The following is an 18,219-nucleotide window of genomic DNA, read 5'->3' on the forward strand; positions in this document are numbered from 1 at the left end:
TGAGTGTCTTCCGGTTTGAGACCCGCTGTGACCGGAATAATGAATGCGTCACTTTTATCAGGATTTAATATTATTGTATTTTTAATCTTACCACCTGGTACGATAACCAGTTTTTTAATCTCACTCTGTTAATTGCCCGTAAATGCTGTTAGTGCTGTTAGAGAACGTAATGAACTGATAATTAATCACTATCGGCGCTTTCTGTTTAAGTTTGGAGCAGAGTGAGCTAATACACAGCAGAGGGCGCAAATAACCTTAACTCGATTAAAAGCGGCCCCACCCCGAACAGACCTCAGTTAAGTGATTCCTGGCATCAACGAGACAGTCCCAATCCTGCGGCAGAAGAACAGAAAAGACGCAGTACAGTGGTCGTGTTCTTATAGCGCACATTTCCGCAGTTCTGCACAGATGCTCATTCTTCGAGGGCTGCTGCCTGACGTCACTAAGTTCCACCCTCTGAAATCTTTGCAGATCTTGCACAGCCCAGCGCAGCTCTCACCAAATAGACTATGCAGAGATCATGAGTGACCTGCCAATCGCAGTTCGACTAAAACAACTGCTGCCCCCTGGTTAGTGGGGGAAACGACATGTCATCTGTATACAAAGAAGGATGAACAGCTTTGTCAGCGCTGTATTATTAAATAAATTGAACATTTTAAAATTAGTGTCTGTTCATATGTAATTCACCGTGAATTCCTGACACATTTAAAAGTGTTACATGAATAAATGAATTAATCAATATAAAATAGTAATTGATAGTAAATTAAACATAATATACTAATCCATGATAAGTAATGTATACTATTGCAACAAATGTAATGTTCAACAATTACATCAAACTGACTGTATAGTCGGATAACCCGAAAATTAACTATAGGACGTTTAAAAATTAAATGAATACAATCCAGATGGGTGATACATTGTGGTAACTTAAATAATGTAATTACGTTTCATTATATATATCAAAAACATAGAATAAGTCATTAATTATGTAACTAGAGTATAAATAAGTGAAGTCGCTGGTAAATGTCCCGAAGGTTTGGAGAAGGCGTTACTAGTAGTTGCGGGTGACGTCAAACAGACAGCAGCCAGGCGCAACAAGCGCAGCCAGTTTACAAGAACACGACCAGTGTGAGCTTGGCAAAGCGTGATGACGTGAAGACGCTTCCTGCTCGCCCTCGAATTGCTGACCATCCGGCGCCAATCATGTCAGTGAGAGGAGTTAGTAACTCGTAATCAAACTAAGCAACACTAAAATAATAATAATAAAAATCTTACGAGTTTATTTTGTTGCTGGGAGGGAAGTCGGCGGTCTGTCATTGGGTAAAGAGCTCGTTTGCGAATGTTGAAGCTGAGTGAGGTCCGCCGTGTATAACTCGAGTGAGCAGGGGAGAAGTGCAGGCAGAAGAACCTGAAGGTAGGGCGTTATAATTAAATTTAGCCATCTGCAGTGCAGTCCACGACACAAGAAGTGTAATTAAAAGTAGCAGCTGGAGGCGGCTTTGGAAATGGAGCTGTCAAACATACAGCTGAGTACGAAAAGTATGTTAGTGTAGTGTACGACGCCCATCAGAAACGCTCGATCTGGCCTCTGTATACGCTCACGGTATGTGGATAAATGACAGGCTGTTGCAAAATGTACCGGGCGGTAGCCGAGCAGCTGTGTTTGCACTGCAGTGACAATGGTATGAATTGAATGAAATGAATTAACGTGTGAGCCGGCGCAGGCTCGTTTTGGGGTATCCGAACCTCTCTTTTGACGTAACCTACACAGTATCGTGTAGTACTACTGATTTATACTGTGATAAGAAAACAGTAAAATACAAGACGTCGTATGCTGTGCCCAGGGCTCGAATTGACGGGGAACAGTGCTCCCCTTGTTAACAGGAAAATAAATTGTTTCCCTGGTTTCATACAGTCCGATAGTTGTATGAGAACGATATTGTATCTGCCGAGATACATTACAATATGCTCCCCTCTTAGACGGAAATAGTTAACCAACTGGTTTTTAGCCCAGTCAGATCTGTTTTTTCATTAAAAAAAAAAAAAAAAACGGTATATACTGAAACTAGTATGCCTCGGCGTTCGTGCGCCGGCTTGATTAAAACGTGTTAGTATTCATTGGACAAGCTTGAGAGGCCGTAAAAATAACAGCAATGAGAACCTGGCATTACTCACACGCTGTACTTCATCAAGACTTAATAAAATGTCAAGTAGGAAGAGAAAAATGAATACGAGGAATACCCAATGTAAAGACCCTTGGAGTTTAAAAAATCCGAAGTATAAATGAAAGCTACAATAGACATCCAACTGGGGAAAAAAAACGAACAGGTGTGAAAATCAATCTTGCATTCGTAGTTCTTCATTATCATTTGTAAACACAAATAATAATATAATCTTTTTTTGGACATCATTATTAGAACTGTAAAATTACATGTTAATACCAACAGAGCTGGTAGTAGAGATGTTTGATGCAGCTGGTGCCTTCTGTTGAAGACATTTGAAAAAGAAATCGTGCAGCTGTATGCAGTTCCGAAATGCAGAGTACTAGGTAATGTGTCAGTAAGGGAAACGTTTGCTGTATTTATGTTTATGTAATACAACATATGTATGTTTACACTATTCTTTCAGAAATGGAGAACTACATATTACATGGCAATGGATACATTAAAAAAATACAGCTGACGTTATTGTGCTGTTTTTTGAAAAGCCAATATGGGGAAATATCGTTCTGTACTATTGCACATGGTAAAATCTTACAAATAGCATACTTTGTTGGTAAAATATTACAATTACCAATGGGTACCAGTGTGCAGTGTTTATTATTGAAAATAATTGAAACATGGCCAGTAGGCAACAAGGCGTGAGAAGGAAACGCAAATGGTAATGATATATATTTTTAAGATTCCCGAAGTCTGCTACCAAAAAGTCCTATCAGAAGGTGGTTCCTGCGGGACAGAGCACTGGACGTTCTATCAAGAGTAGAAGTAACAGCAAAATCAAAGTGGGTGATCTAATGTTGTGTCTTTGCAGTGGCAGAGATAGTGACAGAGGTAGAATCAGGGGGGATACCATCTGTACCAAGTTCCAGTTGTTCACAGTCACAAATCTTTGGCTGATTTGTGCAGAAAAAAAAAAAAAAAGATAGAGGTACAATTTGTGCAAAGTTAGTCACTAGGCTCACATTTCACAAAAGCGTCAACAGATGCAAGTTGCAGTAGTTCTGAGAGAAACATGTACCTTGGGCTAGCAAGCAGGATCTCCAGTAAAAGTTTTGTTCAAAATGTAGGACTTCTATATAATGCTCTTGATGAATCGTCAATCTTTTCCTTAATGTTGCAAGAGGGAGGAATTACAATGCCTAGAGCTCATTCTCTTCTCTGCTGGCATATACGGGTCTGCGCATCAATGGTTGATCACCCAGATCTGCACACAAAGGAAGCCGATAAAGCTGCCCAGTCTGCTGTTCAAAGGTGTTTCGCTGCTTAGTAATGCCTCTCTGTTTGAATAGTTTGGCCAACCACCTTGAACAGTGGATGGGGTGCTTTCCTCCAATTTTGAACCAAGCTAAGAGAAATACAGCCAAATGTCACAGAGAACATTAAACTCTTGCAACCAGCAAATTGGCCTCAAGGATGTGACATTAAAAATGACGTTCACCAGCTGTGTGATTAGTTTCAGCTAAATACTACCAAAGCATGAAAAAGGATGAGGGATATTGTGGCAGAGCACAGCTCTGCTCTTTAGAAATTGGCAGGGATGGGGTTAAATTCCCCTACCTGCCTTGGTTCATTGTGTTCAGGTGGCTGGGGTTGATTAGATGATTAGTTTAATTAATGATCAATCAGCGCCCAGCCACCTGACATAAAAGGAGGCTTCTGCTTTTCATTTGGGAGGAGGGAGCTGAGGAAGCAGGTTGGTTTTTTTGATTGTTTGGAAAGTTTGAATCCAGTGAAGGCATTGCCCAGCCTGGAAATTGTTATTTTTGTAAGTTTTGCTTTTTGTCTTTCTTTTTGTGTTTAAATTGCTTTGTTCTGGCCCTTGTGCCCTTTCATTTTTGTGTTTATTTATAATGAAATAGTTATTTTTTTGAACTCCAGACTGTCTCTGGGCCTCTATCCACTCACCAGCCTGCCACAGATATATTGAAAATATACAACATACAAGTCATAATGTATCTGCACTTCCAGACAAACTTAAGCCTCTCCTAAAAGCAGTAAATGCACTTGTAGTGTCAACAGCAGACTGTGAAAGGGGATTCAGTCAGATTAATGTTATGGAATTGAGGCATCTTTGGAACTGGAAAGCCTGTCATCTTTGCTTTTTAAAAATGTGTGGGCCCTTTAGAAACATTTTCTCCACATTTTTACACCAAGAGTTGGTTGACAAAAAAATCACTGTTTAGTGAGAAATCTGAAGGCCAGAATGTTAAGAACAGCTGTGAGTCCTTATGATGGGACTTTTATTGATTTTATCTTTTATTTTTGATAAAAAGTTTAATCTCTATACTCCTGCAGCAATCATTTAAAGTTACTGTCTGTATAGATTACTTACAAATATACAACATAACTGCAAAGAACTTTTAATTGAAAAGAATCATTTCAGAAGGTCCACAGACCGCGTACTAACTGGACTTCAACTCGAAACGGACACTACCACTTGCCGACAGACAAAATGCCCAATTATAATAAGTGCATCTTTCATGAAATTTGTGGAGTTCCCCTTGTTAAATTTTCTCAATTCAGGCACTGGTTGTACCAAAATGTTGTATGCTGTGTTGTATTAATTATATTTGTGCAGTTGACCAGGTACAGTATATTGGCTTAAACGTTTACAAATATTATCTGTGACATGTAAAATGTTATCCATAACAAAAAAACAGTTTTCTCGGTGCTATTGCCGAGGTCACATGTATAACCCCCCTCCCGTTGCAAGCAGCTAGCACGGATAAGTTAGGGAATGAATAACAAGATGATTCAGAAGGAGAAAACATTTTTTTGCAGGCAAAATGTAAACTAACAATGTCTGGTCTCTGGTAAAGAGTATACAGAAGGTCAAATTATGGAAGAATGCAAAGTCTGGGAGAGCACAAGGTCCTAATTGAATTGTTTTATTACTGTTTGTGAGCCCAGAGCTTTGGTTACCTGATTCATACCCAGAGCTACACAGTTGACTAGCCTGGTGCAAGCTTCTTTACTAAAGCATGGTTACCAGCAATTTAAGAAATACAGATTTGTTTTGATCAATGGTGTGACAGGGATTGCAGTAGTGGTGACGTCAGGCCAGAAACAGGAAGAATAACAGACAGTACTGCAGGGCATAAAGACGCCGTGTGCGCTGTTTATTTTGAACACAACAATACAATAAAAGTTTTAAACAGAAAACACTTGCTCACAGAGTTAAATAAAGGTTTAAACAAAAACAAATCACAAACACAATAACACAACCCCCAAGGTCCGACTGGGCAATATCCTTCACGGATCCTAAGTTTCGTTTTAAATGTCTCTCTCTTCTCTCGCTCTCCCATACTCTCCTCTATACACTCGCCCAGAGTGCAGAGATCTGCAGGCTTTTATTTACTATGGCCGAGGGGTTATCTATCAATTCTTTCATTACCCCTTGGCCACAATCTGCACAAGTTTTTTAAGTCGGAACTGGCAGAGCTGCCAACCTTGCCTCTGCCAGAACATATTCAAACAAAACAAAAATACACGGCCTTCGCCGTCACATATAAATACAATTTAAACAATAACCATGTCTTTCGCCGTCATTTAAATGCATAATAAATCATAATAAACAAACAAATGCAAAACAATAAATTGCACAGGGCCGGAGGGGTACCCTGTTCTAAAATAAACAAATACATGTACCGGCCTCCTCCCCCTGCTACAGGTGGTTACAAAGCATTCTTTTCAAAATATAAAATGATCCTGACCCGTTTCATGTTGATTCAGACTAAGTAATCATTTTGGAATGGCCTCCACTGATGTGCATGCTCACGTTAAAATAGCTATAAAATCTATAAAGGTGAAATATATGTAGAGGTTACAAGAGAATGACTGATGGACTTTGCCAGTCACTGTCAGACACTCTGGCACTTCAGATTAACTGTTCTGTCTTCTCTTTGCACTGTATGTGTGCAATTTGGTTTGTGATTAAAACCATTAAAATTGTGGATAACCTGATCCACATTGTTTAAAAACATTTTAGTGGTTGGGGTTAAAAAAACAAACTAACTACTGTACAGAAAATGTTGTATTATATAAAAACATTGAATATTGGTACTGTACAATACCACCATTGACACCTATAATTATTAGTTAAGATAACTGCAGTGTTTAATTTTAACTACTAAGAAAGCAATACACACCAATAACATTAAAAACAGAAGGAGCTGGGTAATTTGCAAATAACTGTCAATTGGGCTAAAAAACAAAATCTAAAAAAAAAAATTATAATTATTTTATTATTTAAAAACACTTCCCTGTTCAGCAGACACTGAAGTTTTGCATCCAAATATTTATATTTTTGTTCATTTGTATAGATTTTTTTCTTAATTTTTACAAATAAACCCCTTAGAATCTCATAACCGACACTTAATATAAAAACCTATTAAATCAGATTCTGCTGCAAAAAAGTATTATAAAACTGGTATTTCTAAAATGCTTTTCTTTAGTCTCTATAATTCACAAAATAAATTTTAATACAAACTTTATTTTTTATTTTATTTCAGGCTTTATATCATAACCAACACCTCTTATGAATTTTATTAGATAATTTTTTTTTTTTATGAAACCACCCATTATGTATTATAAAAATACTTACATAAATATTAAGAACTGTGAGTGTAGAACATAGCTATAGCATTATTTTATAAGTGTTCCTGATATATTTAGCATAAATCATTTTCATGTAAATGTCGGTTATTAATGATTGATGTCGGTTATGGCATCTTGGTGTTGGTTATGATCAAAAAAAAAAAAAATGATGATATACCTTGCAAATAAAATAACCAAGTTAATTTGAATAAAGCTTATTAGACCAGATTGTAGTAAATTAGTCATTCACATAATGCAGACAAACAAATAAGACTTCCTGTATTTCAGGTTCATGGGCTAGCTCTTACATAATCCATTTACATACACAGACATAGAGTTCAACTAATATTTTAATCAACTGCTTTTTAACTTCATCACTACAATTTGTACAAAAACATGAAATGCATCAAACTGCTATGGATTACATCTATGGCATAACCAAATAATTATCAACTGTCATAACTAATAGCTATCAAATTGTTTAAGAAAAGAACTGGGAAGAAAGCAAGACATACATTTAAATGGACCTTTATCATTCTGCACGAGATAATAAGATACCAATTTTATGCTTTCAGTTAAAAACAATAAATCAGATGAAAGAACAAGAAGATGAGTCATTACCTCTGAAACATTTTTTTTTAATTCTTGAAATAACAAAATGGTTCATGTATATATTAATGCTGGTTTATTTAACATGTGATCGAATGCTGAAATTTTGCTGACCTAAGTTGAACTGTCAGTTGCCTAGGATCTCAAAATTAGTCTTGAGCAGAAGAGCACTCTCTTTTTTTCAAAGGATTGGAATAAAGTTTGTTCAACTGTTCCCATGGTGGCTTGAGGTAAAGAGACATCCACAAAGAATTAGCAAGGATCACTAGAGATCCTACATTTATAAATGTAATGTCAAAACAAAGTAAAACTAAACAAGATTATGCGATCACCATATTATTGTATTTTAGTAACCCACAGGAAACCTGAAGGTTTCAGCCGTTTTAAAATGTTCTTGGCCATTTATTTATAGCTGCACATCATTTGCCATCCAGGTCAATGAGTTAGTGTATGGAAACTCAGTCTCTTTTCTACATGACCGACTTCCTTTTAATCCTCGGAATGAAGTGTCAGTTCACATAGTCAGAGTATTCTGTTCCCATTACTTAGCATCCTCGCAAGACAAGAGGGAAATTTACCACCAAGAATCATTGTCTTTCTGTCACACTTCGTCTACCTATCTGCCAGTCTTGGTGGAACAATCCAGAATGGTATATAATGTGTGAACTGAGCGTACATTTTGACATAATTTGACAATTTTTGCCTACTTTGCTATTTTTCTCCGTAACCTTGCCAGGGGAACTTTTTTGCATTAATCCTGTACAATCTTTTTTTATATTTTGACACGTCCCTTCCAGCTGTCTTGTCTTTTTTTTTTTTTTTTTTTAAGCAATTCTGCATGTTTTGCAGATTTTAAGACCTTTCCATTGTTAGATGCTGATGGCCTTTCTACACTACCATGATTCTGTTTTGCAGATTCTGGTGATGATGATTGTGGTGTTTCAGGTGTGTCAGGTGGAGTAAATGTGGCTGATTTCATTAGCTGCTGTTTCTTTTGTTTTTTGGCAGAAGCCTTTTTCCAGTTTTTCCTTCTACGCCTCTGTTCTCTATCTGACACTTCACTCACTGGCACATACTTCCTTTTACTTCTTTCTCTTTCTTTTTCTAAATATGCACTTTGTTTCTCAGTATGATCTTTTCTCTCTGTACATTCTGCATTTCTTTGCATTATCTTTAGTTTTCCTAGCCTGTAAAATGATAACAGATTGTAAATCTACCTAATAGCAACATCCTGCCCTTTGAATTACCACTAACCTCTACCATTCTATAATACAAACGATGAGAATGTATAACTAAATTTAAATTGTTTCAATAATATAATGAACGTAAAATTAGTTTTAGAAACTACAAACAAAAACATTGAACAACAAATAATTGATCTAAGGATTGAAACAAATAAAATGATTTAAACAATAGAATCATAACCAACACTAACTTCTCATAAGCAAGATATGTTCTGTTTGATGAAGTGTCGGCTGTGAGATAAATGCCAAGGTGTCGGTTATGAGAAATTCCACTTGTCCATTTTAACAAACAAGGCAGCCATTTTGGTTGTTGTACAAACTAAATTAGCATTGAGAACAATGTATTTCTTAAATATGTCCATATTTCATTAATATTTCGATTTCAGTTTTTACCTTGGGTGTTGGTTATGCAGTACAACAGTGTGCAAAGTGGCACTTTGAAGTTTAATATGAATATTTTTCAAAAAAGATAAATGAGATCTGTAGTACAAAACTTAAAAAAAAAAAAAAAATACATAATACAATTTTTATTGTGCAGAATAACCCAAATATTTACTTAAACATGTATAACTTGTAAATATTCTTCATTTGTACCATATAATATGAAGCCAGGACAGCAACTGACAGTTATTTGCAAATTGCCCAGCTAGGCATCATGATCTCCTATAGTGAGTGAATATCCTTGGCAATATCATATTACAGTTGGTTATATCTTGAGATCCATTCCTCCAATTGTGATGAAAGTTGGTCATTGAACAAGTTAGTGAGACTACATGTACTGACTCACTGTATGGAAACATGAACTTACTTGCCTCTGGTGCCAGTATTCTGCATCTGCAGTAAATGTATGCTTTTGATGAACTATTTCATGGTACTGACACAGGTTGACCCAAGATGTATTGTATGATGATACAAGGTCATTTTCACTCTTATCTTTACCAGTATATTTGCACAGTTTACATGTGCTTTACAGGTTGCAATGTCCCTTAATGTATCTATGACCCCTTTATGTTTAATTTGAAATAATTAATAATTTTAATAATTTAGAATATGTAATTATTAATGGTCCTCTCTTAACCCTGTCTTCCCTTATAATCATTAATAGTTCATTCCTATATATTTTGTTTGTTGAAAATACTAACATAACAATTGCTATAGGTCAGATTGTTAATGTTATATCATTTTAACAACATTGTTGCAACATACTGGCATCCCTAGGTAAATCAGTGTAAGTATAAGGTCTGCTTTATTGTGTGTGCCTTTTAGTATTTCTACTGTGTGTTTTTAACCCTTTGCGGTTCTATGACAGACCAGGTCCAACATTACAATTTTCCCTTTCTAGTCCGATGTGGGACCCTGCCCGACATCATCAAAAAGATGTAAAGCACACGTCTCTAGTTGTTTTTTCTCTGGAAAAAGCCAAGAAAACTTTTCAATGGCCGAGTGAGACCGATAGGAGCCGGAAAAAATTGTAATAAAATAATGACTTGGATCGCATTATTGAGGAGTTTTGTGATAAAATGAGTGATCAGTAGAGGATTTATTTGTATGCATGTCTATAAAGAGGTAAAAAAAAAATACAGTGAACAAGGGGTGGGGCTTGGCTGGAGATGCAGTGCTGATGTCCTTTTTGCCATACACTGCCTTTTAAACCTGTTTTACTCTGAAAACAAAAAAAATTAAATAGTGCGTGTGAAAATAAATTGGACCTGACGTGCCTAACAAGCGCTGAATAAATGGGTCGCTAAGGCTTAAACTGAGTTTGCTTACTGTTTACAGTCTGCATTATTTGCAGTAACATAGGCTACCAGTGCACACCAACCATGGCGTTTTTTGTTTTCATGTTTAGAGCAGCCTTATCTTTTAAATTCAAAAGGGGTTTTGTAACAGGGTGTGGAGCCCTGTACATTTATTTGTTTATTTATTTTTAGAATGGGGTCTCCCCCTCCACCCCTGTGTCTCCATTTGTGTTATTTTGTATTTGTGTTTTAAGATTTATTTATGTGACAGCGAAGAGCTGTATGTGTTGCAACGTGGATTGGAAGCCCCATCCACATTAAAAACCTGTGCAGAAGGTGGCCATGGCCCTGATTAATTAAGTGATTAATTTCTTGCTAAATCGGGAGGTGGTTACCTGCATAGAACCCTGCAGCGCTCTCAGTTCCGGTTGTGGGTGTTCGAGAGGAGGAACGAGAGTGAGCAAGGAGAGAAAGGAGTTTAAAAGTGAAAGCAAAACTAAAAGATAGGATCAGTGAAGGCGATTGCCCACCCTGACCTATATGGGATTTGTTTTGTGTTTGTGATTTGTTTTTGTTTCAACTTTAATTTCTGCTCAGTGAGCAAGTGGTTTTTCTGTTTAAATGTTTTATTTATTTTTGTTAAAAATAAATGGCGCATGCCGCATCCTTTGCCCCTCAGTACCTTGCCTGTGTTTCTTTCTGCATCTGGCCTGACGTCACCACTCGGCTACCCTGTCACAGGGTTCAATTCAAGTCATTCAAAACAATACAGTACAGTAATTGGATGTCGATGGGTAAACACTAGGGATGGGAATTTTAAAGGTCTAAAAGTATAAACCCCAAAGAAGGGGTTAGACGTTGAATAATACTAGTTATCAGTCACGTGACAAATGTCGCCAAACTCATATTTTTTAATGTATTCATTTTAGTAATTTATTATCATATACAGTCAGTCCATCGCGTATCCGACTGTTGTGGAGCCTGAGTAAGGGTGGATATTATAAAAAGGAAAGGATTTCTGCCCTGCCACAGTAATGCTGTACACAAGTAGTCTCATCCACATTGATGCCATTGTGTATCATAAAAAAAGTAACAATACTCTAATGGAGGGCTTCTCTTGGTTTAAGAAAATCCCAAAATGTTAAAAGTTTAAACATTGAGTATATTAAGCAGTAAAACTAACACTCGTAATTTATATCTCCTGATGCTCGTATTGAATGAATGGCTGTGGTGGTAACAGAATCAGGTAGCTCAGTTGCAAACTAATTGCAAGTTGCATCCTCTTTATTTTGTTGGACGCTGTTTTCAGTTTTATTCCCAAGCTGATTCACGACCTGTGATGTGTGAATAGAAATACTAAAAGAAAGACAGACATTTCAACTAGAAGTCTTTCTCAATGTCTTCAAATGAAAAAGACTTCTACTCAAAACATTTATCATAGAATTTAAGTTTCTTTTAGTATTCTCTAATTTAGCACTATTCCATGTATAATAGTGATGAATGAGTAAAAATATTAAAACATTATGTTGAATGATATATCACTTACAGCACAAGATACAGCAAAGATAAAGTATTTGTGTCTTGTTGCCTATAGGGTGTCCTGTAACCCTAGAACAGCTTTCCCTCTAAGTGTTTTAGATACTGAGAAACTTGGCGTTTTGACTGAGAAAGAGTAAATTATCAGTGAGAAACCTTCGGCCACGCTTTAACCTTTTTAATATATTTTTGTTGCATTATACAATTTTGAAACAATATTCCAACACAAGTATCTCAGCATTTTTACAATTTACTTTAAATTTAAACAAGACATTTATTGTGGCTCTGCCTCAGATTTTGAGTCATCCTCTGATCCTATGCAGCCCTGTCGGTTGTTACCATAGATATAGACTGCATGCTTAACTGCTGGCCTGCATATTTATATTTTATACTACTGGCGTCTGCACTGCCTTCAGTTGTAACCATCTTTAGGGCTACTGATTGTTCCATTCTTGGGAATACCGAATTCCATTTTTCAAAAATTGCCAATTCCATTTGTTTCCACTTTTTATCACCGTATTAATAATTAAATATGGCATTTCAACATAAATATAATGTTCCTAGTTAAAATAAGTAAATTTAAATAATACCACAATTCTTTTTTTCTTTTTCCCCAATCAGACTTTTGTTGCTGTAATAGTAACTGAAGCACATGAAGGCACTTCAAACCTGTCATAATATTTATAGACATCACTTGGCTCATTGCTGGCATACAGAGGAGGAAAACCAAAGAATTAAATTACAACAGTTCAAAAAATTAACTGTCCAGCACAGTTGTGATAATTGGGCACACTAAATTGGGGAGAAAACTGGGGTAAAAAATTGGAGACGACTAAATGAATTTTTTTAAAAAACAAAGAAAAAATTCAATTAAGAAACGGCCATGGTGTAAAGTTGCTAATTATAGCTTCATTAAAGGCAGGTTGGGTGGAAAGAATTACACTAAACAATAATGAAATATGCAATTAATTTAGCTTACTTACTTCAGGAAAGCTCCGCCTTGAGCCTCAAGTCTTAGGTCTTAGTTTTTCAGCATAGAAATGAATGCAGTGCTTTGCCGTCTTATTTGCTTTCTTATTTTCTACATGTTTATGGCTGGCATTATGATATTTAATGGTATTGACTCATACATGATCACAGGAATTACAGCAAAACTTTAAGAATACTATCGCATCATCTTCATATAGATAATCAGATTTCTTAGGCGCTGCCTTACTGAAACACTGTTTTGTTTTTTTTCTTCGTTGGTGCAGCCCCCATGTTGAGTTTCAGCAGAGACATGGAATGAAGTAACATGATGAATACACAAATTCTCAACAAAAAAAAAGAAAAAATCAGAATTCCACAAAGCAGCAGTAATAGCTGGCAATGATTTCATATCTGTGATACAATAAACTAAAACACCTATACAGCAGGCGCTGGATTCATCTATAGAGTTAATAGAAAAAACAGGCAGAAGCTATCTTTATATTTGAATAACTCCAAGTATTGCTTACTATACTTAGTATGTTACTTACATTTACTAGCAAATGTGTTCCAGACTGCACTGAAAGGAACATTTCCTTAGAGTATGTTATACATTTGTTGGATTGAGGTGGGGTCACAGGGAAGCTTTTGTATATCTTGAAGAATGTAGTGAACCAGTCAGACTACAAGGCTAGATCTGCACCTGTTAAGCACTGATTGATTGACTGAGTTCACTGTTAAATAAAAACAAAACCAGTTATATTCTACTTTTTTGTGTGTGTTTGGTGCGACAGGGAGGGGGCAAGTAAATTAAGAAGGACAAGTAGATTTTTCTAGCATTTTGTCCCATTTTCAGAAATTACACACCCCTGTAAGTGAAGAACTCTACATGTGTAATAAATTAATTAGTAACTACATTGGAAGGCTACTTGTGCAGTGTCACATGAACTGTAGATATAAATCCAGTAACTTGCGTTAACTTTTTTTTTTTTATTTTAGTTTTGCTTGATGTATTTGGGCCTCATGTCTAAAACAAAGAAACTCAAATATCAAATATATTTCTGATAAAATTGTGATTGTCTTAAAAAAAAAAAAAAAAAATATACAATTGCTATGCTTTATTTTGGCTTTCAAGTTTAAAGCATGAAAGGAAGTGTGATTTCTAAAGTTTCTGTGTTATGTTTGGGAATTACAACAGTATTTCTCCATTTTTAGAAAGCGTTTATGTTATAACTTTCAGGATTTATACAGTGCTTCTAGTTTCTGACGGTATCATACTGTGGAAATGTTATACTGGCCCACACCTAGTGAATACTAATGATAATTTGTCTTTACAGCTTTGTGTGGTCGGGTTTTTAGACAGCAATATATCGAAAAGTACCAAACTTCATTCGACTGGGGTTTTTCTCATTATTGGAATCATTGCTATAATATGTGGGTCTCTTTTCAGCATGCTTTTTCTGTTTTCTTTAATAGGTAACTTTTTTAAACTGAGGTCTTCAGCATCCAGCAATACACGATGAGCGACAGCGACAGTCAGTTTCACAGCGTGCAGGTGGGAGATTCAACATTCATGGTGCTGAAACGCTACCAGCAGCTGCGGGCAATAGGGTCTGGAGCTCAGGGAATAGTCTGGTAAGTACCTGCTGTAGACCATCCCTAATGGTTTAATGATCTGCTGCCAGAATCGGTTTCTGTAGCAAATTTATATATATATATATATATATATATACACACACACACACACACACACACACACACACACACACATACACACACAGACGTGCTCAAATTTGTTGGTACCCCTCCACAAAAAACGAAGAATGCACAATTTTCTCTGAAATAACTTGAAACTGACAAAAGTAATTGGCATCCACCATTGTTTATTCCATATTTAATAGATATCAGACTTTACTTTTGATTTTTTATTCAGCATAATATTGTAAATAATAAAACAAATGAAAATGACATGGACAAAAATGATGGGACCACTAACCTAATATTTTGTTGCACAATCTTTAGAGGCAATCACTGCAATCAAACGTTTTCTGTAGCTCTCAATGAGACATCTGCACCTGTTAACAGGTAGTTTGTCTCACTCCTCCTGGGCAAACTGCTCCAGCTGTCTCAGGTTTGATGGGTGCCATCTCCAGACTGCACATTTCAGTTCTTTCCATAGATGTTCGATAGGATTCAGATCAGGACTCATAGAAGGCCACTTCAGAATAGTCCAATGTTTTGTTATCCATTCTTGGGTGCTTTTAGCTGTGTGTTTTGGGTTATTATCCTGTTGGAGGACCCATGACCTGCGACTGAGACAGAGCTTTCTGACACTGGGCAGTACGTTTCGCTCCAGAATGCCTTGATAGTCTTGAGATTTCATTGTGTCCTGTACAGATTCAAGGCACCCTGTGCCAGGCTCAGCAAAGCAGCCCCAAAACATAACCGAGCCTCCTCCATGTTTCACTGTAGGTATGGTGTTCTTTTCTTTGAAAGCTTTATTTTCTTGTCTGTGAACATATAGCTGATGTGACTTGCAAAAAGCTCCAGTTTTGACTCATCTGTCCAAAGGACATTCTCCCAGAAAGATTGTGACTTGTCGATATGCATTTTAGCAAATTCCAGTCTGCCTTTTTTATGTTTTTCTTTCAAAAGTGGAGTCCTCCTGGGTCTTCTTCCATGGAGCCCACTTTTGCGCAAAAAGCGACAGATGGTGCGATCAGAAACTGACATACCTTCACCTTGGAGTTCAGCTTGTATCTCTTTCAGTTATCCTTGGTACTTTTTCTACCATTCGCACTATCCTTCTGTTCAATCTGGGTTTGATTTTCCTCTTCCAGCCGCACCCAGGGAGGTTGCCTACAGTTCAATGGACCTTAAACTTCTTAATAATATTTGCAACAGTTGTCACAGAAACATCAAGCTGCTTGAAATATCACTATAATCCAATTATTTATTATCTTTTCTAAGGGGTACCAACAAATGTGTCCAGGCCATTTTAGAATATCTTTGTAGAATAAGCAATAATTCATCTCTTTTCACAGCTTCTTTGCTTTATTCTATGACATACCAAAGGCATGCAAGTATACATGATAAAATAGCTTTTAATTTCGTCACTTTTCAGGAGGAGTGAAGCATTATTTCAATGAGCTGTAAGGGTACCAACAAATTTGAGCACGTGTGTGTGTGTGTGTGTGTATATATATATATATATATATATATATATATATAATATATAAAACAATAATAGATTCTAAAATGCAAGGTCGTATCAGTGCTTATCCTGGTAGTAGGCATTTGATCCCACAACTTTGTCTAGCTCTTCATCTCCTCCTCCTGCTGCTGACTGACCACTGAAGATAATTAATTATAAATATATATAAATATATATATATATATGTAGGTCAGCATGGGTAGACAATCTGATAGCAGGTACCCGCTGTGAGAAATAACGGGTCTTTTTCGGGTAATGATTTAAAAAAACAAAAAACACACGTATATTAATGTTTTAAGTGCATGGTACATATTTAAGTACTATAATACACATACATTTAGTCCCTTCAGATCTGTAGACTTATGTAACCTTTTTCAGTACGGAAACATTGGAATAATAATAATAATAATAATAATAATAATAATAATAATAATAATAATAATAATAATAATAATAATAATAATAAAATATCAGTTTGAATACAGTTATGTTAAGTGCGTTTCATGCTGCGGGATCTATTAGCCATATTCTGCTGCTGTTGTTGTTAATGTAGTGTTGTACTTGTATAGATTCAGGGTGATGCAAGGTAATTCCCCATCCCCATTAATGTGGTTTGCCAGGACATGCCTCCTCAATACGTTGTAAATGGAACTCCCTTCTAACAGGATCCGTTATAAGTGGAGTGCACCTGTGTGTGTTAAAAGATTAATCTGACCGACTAATCAACTAAAGAGTTGATTGCAGATTTTTTTTAAATTTTTTTACAATTTAATCATGCATAATTATTATTATTTTTTTTAATATAAAATAAAATCAACAATAATAGATTCTAAAATGCAAGGTCGTATCAGTGCTTATCCTGGTAGTAGGCATTTGATCCCACAACTTTGTCTAGCTCTTCATCTCCTCCTCCTGCTGCTGACTGACCACTGAAGATAATTAATTATAAATATATATAATATATATATATGTAGGTCAGCATGGGTAGACAATCTGATAGCAGGTACCCGCTGTGAGAAATAACCGGGTCTTTTTCGGGTAATGATTTAAGTGAGCGAAGGCGGGACATAAACAGTTGAAGGTATTTTCTATGCCTCGACTGAAGGTCTTGAGTAAGTTTAACCAATGTAAAAGTCAAAGATCTGCCCTGGTTTTCAGCTTTCCAGTCACTTCAAAGTAATATTTCGACTTTTTACAAAAAAATAAATAAAAAAAAATGTTAGACAACGGAGATATCTTAGTCTGTTTGTTTCTGAATCCGTTTTCAAGAAGAACTTTCTCAGAAAACATTGGGAGCCTCAAAACTTTTGGACAAACCCAGATTGATATTCAACTGGATGAGCAGAATTGTAGCAGGGCTCGCAAAATTCTGGTAATGTGTCAACATTTGGTTATCCAAAAAAATGTCAAGTTGCCCATAATTGACCTATGCACTGTGATTTGTACAAAGTACACTGTACTCAATATAGATACAGTATCTCAGGGTATCTCACGCCAAGGAAATGCATGTACATGGATTAGGGAGTGGTTAACATGTAGAAAACAGAAAGTACTGTTTAGAGGAGAAACCTCAAAATGGAGTTAGATAACCAGTGGAGTACCACAGGGGTCAGTATTAGGTCCTCTGCTATCCTAATCTACATTAATGATTTAGATTCTGGTATAGTAAGCAAACTTGTTAAATTTGCAGGTGACACGAAAATAGGAGGAGTGGCAAACACTGTTGCAGCAGCAAAGGTCATTCAAAATGATCTAGACAAGATTTAGAACTGGGCAGATACATGGCAAATTACATTTAATAGAGTAAAGTGTAAGATAATGCATGGAGGCAATAAAAATGTGCATTATAAATATCATATGGGAGATACTGAAATTGAAGAAATCTATGAAAAAGGCCTGGGAGTTTTTGTTGACTCAGAAATGTCTTCATCTAGACAATGTGGGGAAGTTGTAAAAAAGGCCAACAAGATGCTTGGATACATTGTGAAAAGTGTTGAATTTAAATCAAGGGAAGTAATGTTAAAACTGTACAATGCATGAGTAAGACCTCATCTTGAATATTGTGTTCAGTTCTGGTCACCTCGCTACAAAAA

At 36.2% G+C, this 18,219-nt stretch overlaps 1 protein-coding gene across 5 annotated transcripts in view; it reads left to right on the forward strand.

Moving 5' to 3' along the window:
* Positions 1-1,149: 1,149 nt before the first annotated feature.
* Positions 1,150-18,219, forward strand: part of LOC121324174 (mitogen-activated protein kinase 9-like) — a 38,806-nt gene continuing 21,736 nt past the window's right edge. For 2 of the 5 annotated variants that reach the window (XM_041265725.1, XM_041265724.1), the window contains exons 1-2: positions 1,151-2,331; positions 14,389-14,547. In XM_041265725.1, coding sequence (XP_041121659.1) covers positions 14,432-14,547 — 116 coding nt within the window. In that variant the 5' untranslated portion in view covers positions 1,151-2,331; positions 14,389-14,431. Of the gene's footprint in view, positions 2,332-2,450; positions 2,552-14,388; positions 14,548-18,219 lie in introns of all 5 variants that reach the window. The other 3 variants (XM_041265727.1, XM_041265728.1, XM_041265726.1) reach the window with 3 other exon arrangements.

The sequence above is a fragment of the Polyodon spathula genome, chromosome 12 (genome assembly GCF_017654505.1).
Source record: "Polyodon spathula isolate WHYD16114869_AA chromosome 12, ASM1765450v1, whole genome shotgun sequence".
Taxonomy (NCBI): domain Eukaryota; kingdom Metazoa; phylum Chordata; class Actinopteri; order Acipenseriformes; family Polyodontidae; genus Polyodon; species Polyodon spathula.